Below are 12,547 nucleotides of genomic sequence, written 5' to 3' on the forward strand. Positions count from 1 at the left end.
GCCCTAACCAGGTTACGCAGCCAGGGCCTGTACCTTGTTAATGTTATAACAACTTGAGAATGTTCACACTCTAGTGACTTCAATGACAATCTCCTGTGAAGGTGACCGGGAGACCCGTGTCTGAGACAAGCACAGGAGCCAGGCAGGACCAGAGAGAATGAGAGGGGAAGTCACCCCAGGTCGTCACCAGCAGCTTGTCCCTGGGAACTCTCCCCCTACTTCTGTTCTCCAAGACGCGTCTCTCCAGAAATGCTGGAGGCGCGGACACCAAAGGAGGGGAGACAGGCACAGAACAAGCCAGCACAGCCTTGAAATGTGTAGCTTTTAAGAAAAGCCTTGGCCAGATCCTTGTCCCAGGATTCTGCCACCATTTCTTGGCTGGCTGACCTTAGACACGTCCTTTAATCTTGGTAGGTTTCCTCATCTGCAAAATGAAGACCCAGCGGGCTCAAGGATCCCTAATGGAAACAGAGACAGTGGCACCCTACAGCCAAATTCCACAAGCACGGTGAACAGGTGCTGGAGACTTCCGAAGGACCACTTCTCCCCCTAAACGAGCAGATACTTTTAAAGGAACAGAGCCCCAGGGAAGCCGAGGCATGGAGCTAGGCTGGACCTTCCAGAGCTCCCAGCAGGCGGTGCCATTTAGGGGGTAAACAATATCAGAGTCCATCCTCACACTCGTTTCAGGGGTCGACAGCGCTCTCTCCAGCTGGGAGCCCGCAATGGCTAGACAACCCCATTCTTAATGGCCCTTGGCCTCCCGAGGAGGGAGGGGGCTGTCGGAATTGCAAAGAGAGGGGCAGGCCACCACAGATGACACCAAATACGACACAGCAACTGCTGCCCATTAGAACATTTATTTCTCAGAGAGAAAATAATTTCAGACAGTCATATTATAGTAGGTAAAATTAACTTTTGTATTCTTTACAAGCATAGATTTTTCTCTGTTTATTACCTCTCTTATACCATCTGTTATAAACAATTCTAGAAAGCAAATAAAGTCACTTTCTACAATAAATAGAGCATCGTGTGCTTCACAGCAGACGCGACTGAGGCACGTAGGCCCCATGCCACAGCAGGATCTGAGCCATTTCCTGTTCTAAAAGAGCAGTTTTAAAAATGAGACTCAGAGAGAGACTGATTCAGAGAAGACTGATTCAGAGAGAGAGGCAGAGAGAGAGAGAGAGAGAGGGAGAGGAGAAAGACCAAGAGAGAAAGTGTCGGAGTGGAGAGACAGACACAGAAAGAAGGGAATCAGAGCCCCGAGACCGTACAACACAGGTTGAAACAAAGGTCACAGAGTCCACAGCCCACTGACTACCTGGGGAGAGGGGTGCATTGGCTCCTTTAAACAAATCACACTGTGTGCACTTAAAATACTCAGCCACACAATGGAGGACTCCTGTAATGGAAACTATAGGCCTGAATAATTTAGAACAGTATTTTACAATTATATACACCATGTCCTTCCCTAGCCATATGCTGTATGTTTTCAGTACTGTACAAAATCCCAAACCCCATCCTTTGTGTGACAGAGTTTCGTTGGTTCCCTGTAAAACTCTGGCTCGTGTCCCAAATGTGTAAGAAGTTGTGGTGGTTGGTTGGTTGTATTTTTAAAAACTTGTGTGTGTAAAAATGGCAGTGATCTCCCCAGTGACTTCATTTTGTCCAAAACTCCTCTATGAAAAATTTAAACAATTAAGAACGTCAGGTTAAAAATCAACATGGCAATCAGTGGCCTGCAACCTGGCCCTGCGACTTTGGTGCTTGAGAGGTGAAAAGAAACATCCAGAGAACAGACACCGAAGCCTCTGAAAGTCGTGGTTTGTCAGTCAGCAGTCCCCGTTTCACAGTTTTTTTCCTTCCATTTTTGAGAAGGTGATGGGGTGGAGGTGGAGGGGTTGAGGAAAGAGAGGGCAGGGGACAGAGGGTGAGAAGTAAAAGCGTGGGCTTCCCCGGAGTTGGGAAACAGAGCCGCAGAGGCTGCGTGGAACAGAGCGCGGGGCAGGGAGAGGCTGGACTACAGGCACCGTGCCGTCCACAGTGGTGGGCAGGAGACCACAGGCCGCAGCCGCAGGGAAGGAAGAGCCCACGAGGGGCGGGGAAGAAGAATGAAGGGGCAGACCCAGCTCCACCCCAACAACCCTCAACATCCACGCGGGCAGACACACTCATCCAGCCTGGTCTGCCAGAGCCCGCCCAGCCTTGGCCTGCCTCTTGGCAAGACAGGGAGAATCTCCCAGCTTGGCTTCCGCTGGGCATCTGTGGTTGTGAAGTTCGGCAGGAGAAGGAACAGCAAGGAGACAGGGGTGTGCTGGTGGCAGGGTCACCCGAGTGGTAGGCTGGCCTCTGTTCTGGGCCCTGAGGAGCCAGGGGGAGGCACCCTCCTAGCATAGCAGCTGGCCTCCAGGGGAATGAAACATAAAAACAAAAAGACTGATTTGGTGATGGTTTCTGTCAGTTTGGCACAAGAAAAAGCAGGGAAAGGAACATGGGAAAGACTGGGCAGGGCTGCCGAAGACGGGAGGGGGAGGAGGTGTGAGAGCGGGTGATGGAGGGAGAGAACAGGTAAACCCAGTGAGATTCCCTGTGGGACCCTAGTGTATCCCAGCACCTCTGGGGTCAACGACAGAGCCTCGCTTGCCCTGAGGTGTAGTTAACCAGGAGGCGGTGGAGGGGGCCAGGCACACCCTTGAGGAAGAGCCCAGGACCATCTCCTTGCTGGGCCTCACAGCTATTTCTACTTCTCACTGGTTCTTCAGTGGACCGGCCCCTGAGGGAGCTCAGATGGGAGTTTTTGGCACACAGCAGCCAGCCAGGGGAGCCATCCAGTTCATCCAAACTGGGGCCTTGCCCTTGGAAAGGACTCAGCCCAGTCAGCCCCTGGCCCGCTATAAAAGGAAGGGAAAGCTGCTGCACAGAGAAGTTCTCTGTGCCCTGGGGATGGGGGCAGGGCAGGCAGACACAGGCCAGCCCCACCTTACAGGTAGCTCGAGGTGACAAAGGAGTGGGGCCCCCGGACACGGCTCAGGTGGATCATTGCTCGGTCATAGGCCACCTGCACTGACTTGCGGATGCTAGTCTTGCGACCTTCCAGCATCTTGAGCTTGTCCACGGTGTCTTCCACGCCCAGGGGCAGGACTTTGTCTCTCGGAAGCCACTGCCTAAAATATAAGCGTAGTTAGAGGCCTGGGCAGCAGTGCATTGGTCCCATGAGGGTGTTCCTCTGGGCCTGCTTGCTGAGGACATACAGAGGGAGGCAGACTGGGACACACCAGATTGAGGGCCACAAAGGGACCTGTTTCTGTGATCAGGCCCTTCTCTGGGCCTCAGGTTGTTCACTCTGCTTAGGGGGTTGTCAAGGCCCAGGAGTCAAGACAGGTCCCTGTGCAGCCCTCTGGGGGAGCTGAGATCATCCCTATGCAGCCAGAACCTCTGCATAGCCATGGTGTCCGAGAAGGCCCCTGAGCATTTGAAGTGAATTACTGATACTGGCCGAGCTCATCGGGGGGCTCTGAGCCTGCCCCTGCTTTGCAGAATGAGGCAGCTATGGCTCGAAGTGCGGCTGATGCCAGGCATCAATAAACTGGTCCCTGGGGGGCCTGAACCTGGTGTTTTTCTTAAAATAGGCTCAGGTGAATCTACATGTCAGTCTGACTCAGGTCTTAGTTTGTATGCCAGTTCTGACTATGGGGTCTTGGCTTTCTGAGCCTCAGCTCCCTCATCTGAATAATGAATTGGGGTAGGGGAGATCAATGAATATTTAAATGAGACAATAAATGTAAAGTAATTTACACTAAAAGCAGAGTGAACACTTAAAAATTGGTAGCTATTATCATAATTTTTACTGGCTAGTCCTACCTCCTTATTCTATAGAAACAAAGGTAAAAGAACTCTCCTGCTGATGCTGAGAGAAGCCTCACAGTGCTCACAATGAACAAGCAAGACCCTTACAGTGACCCCTGCCCTGCCCAGAACCTGGCCCCAGGACTGAGACATGCATCCCTACAGCCACTGGATATACTGGCAGCTGACAGGCTCTCAGCCAAGTTCTCTCCAAGAATCACCCTCCACAACGGGAGCTGCTTAGCTGAAGGTCAGCCTGCACCCCAGGGGCAGGTAGCATTCAGTGACTAGTTGACATGGGGGTACAAAGGCACAGCCCCAACCTCTGACAAGGCTAACGAGCCACCCAGCTCCAGAGCTCCCCACAAGATCAGCTGAGGCCTCTGTCACTAGAGCAATGCAGTTCAACATTTTCTTCTCCCAGTGCTACATTCCTCATCCCCACAGCTCTCCCTGGGTAGCCTCCAGAATCAAAGTTCCATGTCAGAGTGTTCCCCAGGGAATCTGATCTCAGATACCATTAATGTGGCAAGTGCTGGCCAGCTGCTGTGAGGTAACACCTCGCCTTCACCGGGTGGGGGCAGGGTGACTGAGTCTACAGTCCCTCTGTGCATCTCCCCAGCATGTCAGAGTTCACGCAGCCTCCCGGTCAGGCCCCTCAGCCTGTAACCTGGCACACCCTCCCCAGCAGCAGCACCCACTCACCAGGTGCGCTTGTTGTCAAAAAAGAGGACAAGGAAGAGCTTCTCTCCAGCCTCGGCCTGTTTCTGTTCTCCCAGCTTCAGCACATCCAGCGGGGGGACAGGGATGGGGACGCCATTGTGCAGGAGGCCCTCCCGGGGCATCTTGGGATCGATGATCTGGAGGTAGAAAAGGAGGTAACACTCAGCTGGGGGTGAATGGGGCAATCAGGGCCGCGCGCCCCAGGATTAACCACTAAACCACCACACACCAAAGCTACACAGGGTCTTGGCTGGGCCCACAACCAAGTGATGAAGAGGTGGACTTCTTCCACGACCCTCGGTAGCCTAAAGTGGGAATTTTAGCCATTTCCCCAGCTCATTGTTCTAATCCTTTGGCTCTGCCCAACCAGTCCTTCAGATGAGAGAAAAACTTGCTCCACAAACCACCAGGGCCCAGGGCAGGAAGAGAAGCAATGGGAAACCAGCACAGGGGAGCAAGAACTGAGTGGGGTGCCTCTGATATCCAGGTCAGACGGGCAAACTCCCTTCTCCCAATGTCCCTTAGGGGAGAGCAGTGGAGGCCATGTTTTTCCTTCAGAACTCTTGCAATTCACTTCAAATGTTCAGGGGGAGCATTGGCTATGGAGAGGTTCTGCAACAGCAAGAGGACCCACCCCTTCGGTTCTAACCTAACAGAGCCTCTGGTTACCCACCACCTTCTTGTCTTACTGTAACTCTCCTGGTGTGTGGGCCAGATGCATTTGTGATACCTCCACAGTAAGATAAGAGAGAAGATAGAAGACTGAGCTTGGAGAGCTGCTGGAGAGGGAGACAGATGTGGCTGAAACAGGGGCCACTGAAGGCATGAACCCTCGAGGTTGCATGGTCCACCAGGGCGAGGCTCAGCAAAATGCCCAGCGGCATAAGCAGCAATTCCCCAGCTCTGTGGAGCACTGACAAAGCTACTGAAGCTCCTAATTATTCACACGTCATCTTATTTCATGCTCTTGCTGATGTTGAGAAGTCTCTGACAGGTTATTAGCTGACAGAGGAAAACGCCAAACACAGAAAGAGGATGCAGCTGCCTGAGGCCACGGCTGGGACTAAAACCAAGCACCTGAACCTGCGTGGGCCTCTGCTGCCCACTGCCTCCTCCACAGCCCCTCTTCCAGAGCAGCTGGCTGATAACTGCTGTGTGCTAAGGCCAGAGAGATGAGGAAACCTCCTGAGGAAGCAGCTTTCTCTAGAGATGGAGCAATTTAATTTCCAGACCCTGTCCTAGGGGGCCTCTTCTTTCAATAAACCACTCTTAGTTACCTTTGGGTGTCTGCCAGCCTCTCTACATCCCTCTCAAGACAAGCAGCTGAAAGCAGGTGCTCTGGTTAAGAGTTTACTCCCAGGAACAGCCACATCTACTCTGCCCCCAGCTGTGTGATTTATCAAAACTCTACCTCCTAGCCTGTCTGTCTCTCTTGGGTCTGAAGCGAAAGGTCCTAATGAAAACCAACATACCAGCCCCACTGAGCTTCCTTAACTTCCAAACCAGACTTTGGACTACTTTATGTTTCCTCTTGACTAAGCCATGCTGGCTTATGGAAGGTGGTTGGATAGTGAAAACTCCCTCAGGGCAGAAGCAAGGTCCTGCCACTTAAGGAGAGCTCTCCTCCCTGAGTAAGGAAGACAGAGCCCTGGCTGGTATAGCTCAGTGGACTGAGTGCTGAGCTGAGCACCAAAGGATCATAGGTTTGATTCCCAATCAGGGCATGTGCCTGGGTTGCAGGCCAGGTCCCCAGTGAGGGGTACGTGAGAGGTAACAACACATTGATGCTTCTCTTTCTCTTTCTCCCTTCATTCCTCTCTCTAAAAATAAATAAATAAAATCTAAAAGAAAAAAAGACAGAGACAAATATGTCCCAAAATAGTAATGGTCCATTCACTCAAATGTTATGCAAATGTAAAACAACATGGAAATAAAGGTTGTGATAAACTTTAACATACACCGTGTACAAACACTATTACAGCTGTAATATGTAAACAAAAAACAGAAGGAACAATACAAAATGCTTACAGTTAGCATGTTAGAATATGGGGATTTATGTTGCTTTTCTCTATTTTTCCAAAACTACTATAGCTACATTACTTTTATAGAAAAACAAACACCATTAAAAAAAACAAACCAAGAATCACCCCCCTCAAATTTAAAAACTGTATATTCACTGTGGATGTGAGTACAGTTGACCCTTGACCATGGCGGTTGGGGTGCTGACCTTGCGTGCAGTTGAAAATCCGTAAAAAAGTTTTGACTCTCCAAAAACTTAACTAGAGTCACCCCTTGGTATCCACGGGGGGTGGGGGGGACAGGGTATTGGTTCCAGAACTCCTGTAGTTACCAGGATCCGTGGATGCTCAAATCCCTAATGCAGTTGACCCTCTGCATCTGCAGATGGAAATCCTGGGGGACGTGGAGGGCCAACCATGGATTACTGAAAAAATCTGAGGGCAAGTGGACCCACGCAGCTCAAACCCATGTTATTCAAGGGTCTACTATACATATTTAAGGAAGCACAGGAAGAACATAAACCAAAATAAAAACACAGGTTGTATTCAAGTAATTGGGTTTTCAGGTGGTGGTTGAATTTCTTTAATCATGAAGGAAAATGTATCATTAAGAAGATAATCAGAAAGAAAAAAAGACAACACTAGTTTTAGAAGCTTTTCTTGCAGTGAGTTAAAAAACCCAACAACAACCAAAACCTCCAGAGCCTTAGTCATTTCTTCGAGACTCAGCGGGGAGTCTCAGGGACAGCAGGGCTCAGAACACTGGGAAGACAGCCGGGGGCCCAGCCTCCTCAGCAACTGGATGACAGTGTGGATTCTGCCGCCTGCCACCACTAAGGAAGAAGTGAGGCGGGCAACCTGGGTTCCAAAATGGATCCAGCACGTTGTATACCCTTTGGAACTGTGGTTTCCTCACCTGTCCAAAAAGGATCCGAGTTCTTGCCCTCCTTTACCTTAGAAGCTGCTTAAAAGGGCCACAGACACAAATGAGCTGGGAGCAGCCCAGAGCTCTGTGTGCGTGCACGAAGTTGGTGGGGCGGTTCTCAAACCTGGCCACAGATCAGCTTTTAATAAAGTATTCACGTGTTAGTCCGGCCTCAGAGAGTCTAATATGTTAGTTCTAAGGTGGAGCCTCAGAATCTGCATTGTTTAAAAAATTCCCCTGGGTGATTCGGACATGCCCCGAAGGTTAGAATCAGCATCTACCAGGGTCAGATGGACATTACCTCCCCAATACAGAAAGTGCTCTAAGAAATAACAATCAACATGGTAAAAATGAACTTTTAGCTACTGCTAGTGGGACGATAAACCAGAACTTTCTAAAGGGCAACCCAGCAATTTGTATCAGAATTTTGTATAGACTTTGCCTCAAGAACACACTCCTCAGAATTCTCTGTAAAGATATAATCAGGGGTGTGCACAAAGGCAAAGCTACAGTGATGTTTATTGTTGGCTATTTATCATAGAGAAAAGTTCAGAACAATTTAAGTGAGCAAGGAGGGAATGATTAAAATAAGGTAGGTACATACATACAACTGAAGATAATGCAGTCATTAAAATTATGTTGATGAATGTTTAATGGCATAAGACATGCATGTATATGGTATGCTGTTAAGTGAAAGGGAAGTTAAACAGAGTCTCATGCATATGCATACCTATGCATTAAACAAAGAAAAGGCTGAGTGGATATATACTGAGGTCATTTCTGAATAGATGGGACTGTGGATGATTTTGAACTCAGTGGTTGGGAAGAGACAGGCATCACATATTTTAAGCCCTGGCTCAAATTTTAGCCCTGCTACTTAATAGCTAGATGACACAGGTAACAAATGGATCATCAGTTTTTTCCCCTACGAAATGAAAATAATCACACCTTCTTGAGTATTTCAAAACCTTAGCATGACAAATGTTTAATAAAATATCTAAGCATGATTAGCAGCTTTTAAAGTTCTCTATAATGAGCATGTATCACTTTTATGCATTAGCAAAGAAACCCCTAAAAGCCTAGTCTCTGCCTCCCCAAGCTGGGAGCCTTGCAGGTTCAAACCACCCAAGGTCGAGCTAAAACCTCCCTCCCTTCTGCAGCTGAAGGCACCCTGACGTCCATCACACTCTGATGGCTTGATTCAATCCCCTGGGGCAAGGCAAGGGCCAGAACCGCCCAGGGGAGGGAGGAGGGTGGCATCTGAGGCAGACTCACCAAGGCAGGGTAGGAGGGATAGCCTCGGCACTTGGCCCACACCAGCTCCAGGGGCTCCAGGTCTCCACGATCTTCAAAGGGCATCAGGAGGCTTCTGCCTGGGGGTGGGGGAGGGGAGCAGACAGTGCCCGAAGGGGGCTTGGAATGGTGCCCAGGAGTCCTCTGCCTGTGGCCTCCATTTCACTGGGGCAGCCTAAGAACAAGTCAGGAACATGCCCTCCACCCTTCCTCTTCCCTGTGCCTTCCTTAGAAGTTCTTAGACTAGATTAGAGGTCGGCAAACTTGTTCTGTAGAGGGCCAAAGAATAAGTATTTTAGGTCTGTGGACCACATGGTTGCTGTTGCAACTACTCAGCTCTGCTTTACAGCAGGAAAATAGCCACAGGTAATCTGTAAATGAATGAGTATGGCTGTGTCCCAATAACATTTTATTTTTGAACAATGAAATTTGAGTTTCTTGTAGTTTTTACAAAATATGATTCTTTTAAAAAAATTTTTTTCAGTCACCTGAAAATGTAAAAACCGTTCTTAGCTCATGGGCCCTACATAAACAGGCAACAGGCTATACCTTGCTGACCTCTGGGTAGCGTTCCTGGAAACTGTCACTGCTTCAATACCAGGGCCCTTGGTAGAAGAACCACTGTCCAGCTTGGGCAGAGCCACGGACTGCCCTCTAGGCTTCCTCGAGTGGGAGTCCTCATGATGGAGGCATCATGGAACAAGGTGCCTGGACAGACATTCCAGTAACACCACTTGCTAAATGTTCATTCTTTTCTGACATGGCCATACCGGACCATCCAGGTCACCTGGGTGCACAGCACTCAGCAGAACCAAGCAGGTGTGCAGGACCTTCCCCCTGCCAACCTTAGTCAAGCCTCACAGCGGGTGTCCGCCTGGGGCAGGCATGTCTCTTCAGTTCCCCTCGCTCTGCACCCAGTGCACTAGCACACACGGCTGGGTACTTCACAAAGCTTCTGACCACACAGCAGAACCTCTGTTCCCCTCCCTGCACCTATACACTGGGTACCGGGAGGTGACCACACTCAACCAAGGAAAAAGGCCTAAATCCCACAGAATGGAAATTATGTTTCTGAGAAAAACATTACCACCCCCATTTATAATTTTTAAAGATGTACCATTAATTGTGAGGCACCGCTTCTACCTACTGAGTCAATAGCAGTAACAACAAAAAGGTAAACTCCAGTGCCGGGGAGGCGGGCGGCAGGGAGCCCGCAGTCGTGCCCTGCTGAGGCGACTGCGGACCGGGCCGGTCCTCCCAGAATGCAATCTGGTGTCAATCTCCAGGGCCATAAAAAAATGTATGACCATCTGCTCCAGTAAATCCCTTCCCTGGGAACTTGGCTGGAGAAAGTAACTTTAAAAACAAATAAAAAGATTTTGGTCAGCCCTGGCTGGTGTAGCTCAGTGGATTGAGCACGGGCCTGCGAACCAGACAGTCGCGGTTCGATTCCCAGTCAGGGCACATGCCAGGGTTGCAGGCAGGTTCCCAGCAGGGGACGCACAAAAGGCAACCATACATTGATGTTTCTCTCCCTCTCTCCTTCCCTTCCCCTCTAAAGATAAATAAATAAAATCTTTAAAAAAAAAAGATTTTGGTCAAAAATATGGATTCACTACAGATAATGTTAAAGTTAGAAATGTGTCTAATAATAGAAAGGTTAATTGCACTGTTCTAATGATAGAGATATACAAGGATTATATCAATAAGAAGAAAGTATGAGATAATATTGAAAAAATACAAAAGAACATGTGCTTTAGATTAGCATTTTCTTAAAAGCGTGTCTGAAATCAACAGAAGGCAACACAGAAATGAAGACAACTGTGTTAAGGTGATGGAACAGTGGGAGGTCAATGTCCTTCAGCATCATTTTAATAAGTATGTACTTTTAAAAATAAGAATAAAATGTCAAAATGTCACCAACTGAAGCACAAAGCACATGCCAATCCACTCCCAATTTTGTATGTAGACACGAGCCTTGCCTCCTGGACGCTGACAGACAATAGTGAAACACACAGGCTTGCATTCAACACACATACAGGAAAAAAAGTGGCTCTAAGAGAAGACAACACAGGTGGGAAAGGAAAGAGAAGAAAAGCCCTGAAGCCTGTGTGTCAGATGAAAACTTCAAAGGTGGGCACCCAGTGCACACCTGCCACAGTGGGCTGCACAGTCGTTCGGAGAATAGCCCGCTCTGCACCTGCTGGTCCTGAGCACCACCCAGGCCTCTCCTTCGGTCCCGCCCTGCCCTTTCCCCGCTTGGTCCAAGGAGAAAAGACCCATGTATTTCACTGCTTGGTCCAGCTGGAGTATGTGTCATGATGAGAGGGCTAAAAGCCTCAGATCACATGAAACGGCAGGGTCATGGGTGAGATTCAGTGATACGGGCTATCGCTGATGACCCCAGTGAGGGAAAAGCAACTGTATCTATAGAGGTTACAAATGCACACTTCCTTCAGTCCTGCAAATCCACTTCTACAGATACAACCCCAGTGGATACAAAGCGGTCTGTGTACAAGGTTGCTTACTGCAATATTGATTATAACCAATTGGTGAAAACAACTGAAATGTCCATCTATCGAGGGCTGGCTGAGTAAATGATGGCACTCCTAAATTAGGCAGATGATGAAAAGCACAGAAGACTCTCTAAGATATATTATTAATGGGAAAGAAACAAAGATGGGGGAACATGTGTATATTAGGCTTCCCTAGTCACTCTCCTACACGTACACATGAGGCTTGTCTATGCTAAGGGTTATGTCTGGAAAGACACAAAAGAAACTGCCAACGGTGGCTGTCCTAGGGAGAGGAGGACTGGTTTTGCATCATGCAAGCTTTTTGTACCTTTCTAATTTTTGTTACCATGTGTGTATATTACCAATTTAAATTTAAGACAAATTAGTGATAAAAAAGTATGAATGACCTGGAAAGGAAGACCATCCCCCTGCCCAGTGCCCAAGGAGCTCCAGGTCTAGCCAGACCACAGAACTGGTCCTTTAGAGGGCCTGCCGCCCTGCCCTCCCTCCCCGCAAATCCACCTGTATATCACTCCTCACCTGAGCCACTGTAGTCAGAGTCTCCGTTCACCCCTTCCAGGAAGGGCACTCGAGACAGGGCTGGCTTCCCACGGCTGCGTTTGGGGGGCATCAGATCACTACATACAGAGTAAGGAGGGAGAGGGGGGGCAAAATGAGCAATTTCAGTGACTAATACCCCTCCTCCTGCTCCCCTGTGACTGACAGAAGTAGAGCTGCACAAACCCTTCAAGGCGAATCGTTTCTCACCTTCCCCTGAAAACTCACGCTAAGCTGTGATATACTTCAGAAAGTTCCCAGGAGGCTTTGAGGAACCATTTCATCCATGTGGAAGGACTGAAACTGGGAAGAGATGCCTGCTCTCCTGCTTGGGAACCTTGGACTTCATTCAGAGGAAAGGTCACTTGCCAATCCTTTCAGAGTTTAAACAGTGGGGCCATGAGGAGGACCCATCTCACACCTGCCCAGAATGCTTTGCTCTGTGGCTCACACTGCTTGTTCTTTGGAAACCAATTTGTTTTTTAGAAGTACAGAAATCTGTTTCTAAATTTTGTATAAAAGACATGTCTTTAAAAAAATCCACTTCTCACTTGCACTTTCTGTGTGTGAGTTTCTCTTAGACAGAGATGGGTTTCTTTTTAACACAGCTACTGTGAGAAAGTAAAACAATATATTAGACAAGACTAGAAGGGAATAAGGAAAAA

At 48.7% G+C, this 12,547-nt stretch overlaps 1 protein-coding gene across 3 annotated transcripts in view; it reads right to left on the reverse strand.

Annotated features, from left to right (window-relative positions):
* Positions 1–841: 841 nt before the first annotated feature.
* Positions 842–12,547, reverse strand: part of BRPF3 (bromodomain and PHD finger containing 3) — a 33,959-nt gene continuing 22,253 nt past the window's right edge. For 2 of the 3 annotated variants that reach the window (XM_037146236.2, XM_037146235.2), the window contains exons 10-13: positions 11,865–11,962; positions 8,791–8,888; positions 4,555–4,709; positions 842–3,167 (exon numbers count right to left, since the gene is read on the reverse strand). In XM_037146236.2, coding sequence (XP_037002131.2) covers positions 2,984–3,167; positions 4,555–4,709; positions 8,791–8,888; positions 11,865–11,962 — 535 coding nt within the window. In that variant the 3' untranslated portion in view covers positions 842–2,983. The remainder of the gene's footprint in view (positions 3,168–4,554; positions 4,710–8,790; positions 8,889–11,864; positions 11,963–12,547) is intronic. The other variant, XM_037146237.2, reaches the window with a different exon arrangement.

Source organism: Artibeus jamaicensis, unplaced genomic scaffold (assembly GCF_021234435.1).
Source record: "Artibeus jamaicensis isolate MK-2021 breed Jamaican fruit bat unplaced genomic scaffold, CSHL_Jam_final contig_1803, whole genome shotgun sequence".
Lineage (NCBI taxonomy): Eukaryota > Metazoa > Chordata > Mammalia > Chiroptera > Phyllostomidae > Artibeus > Artibeus jamaicensis.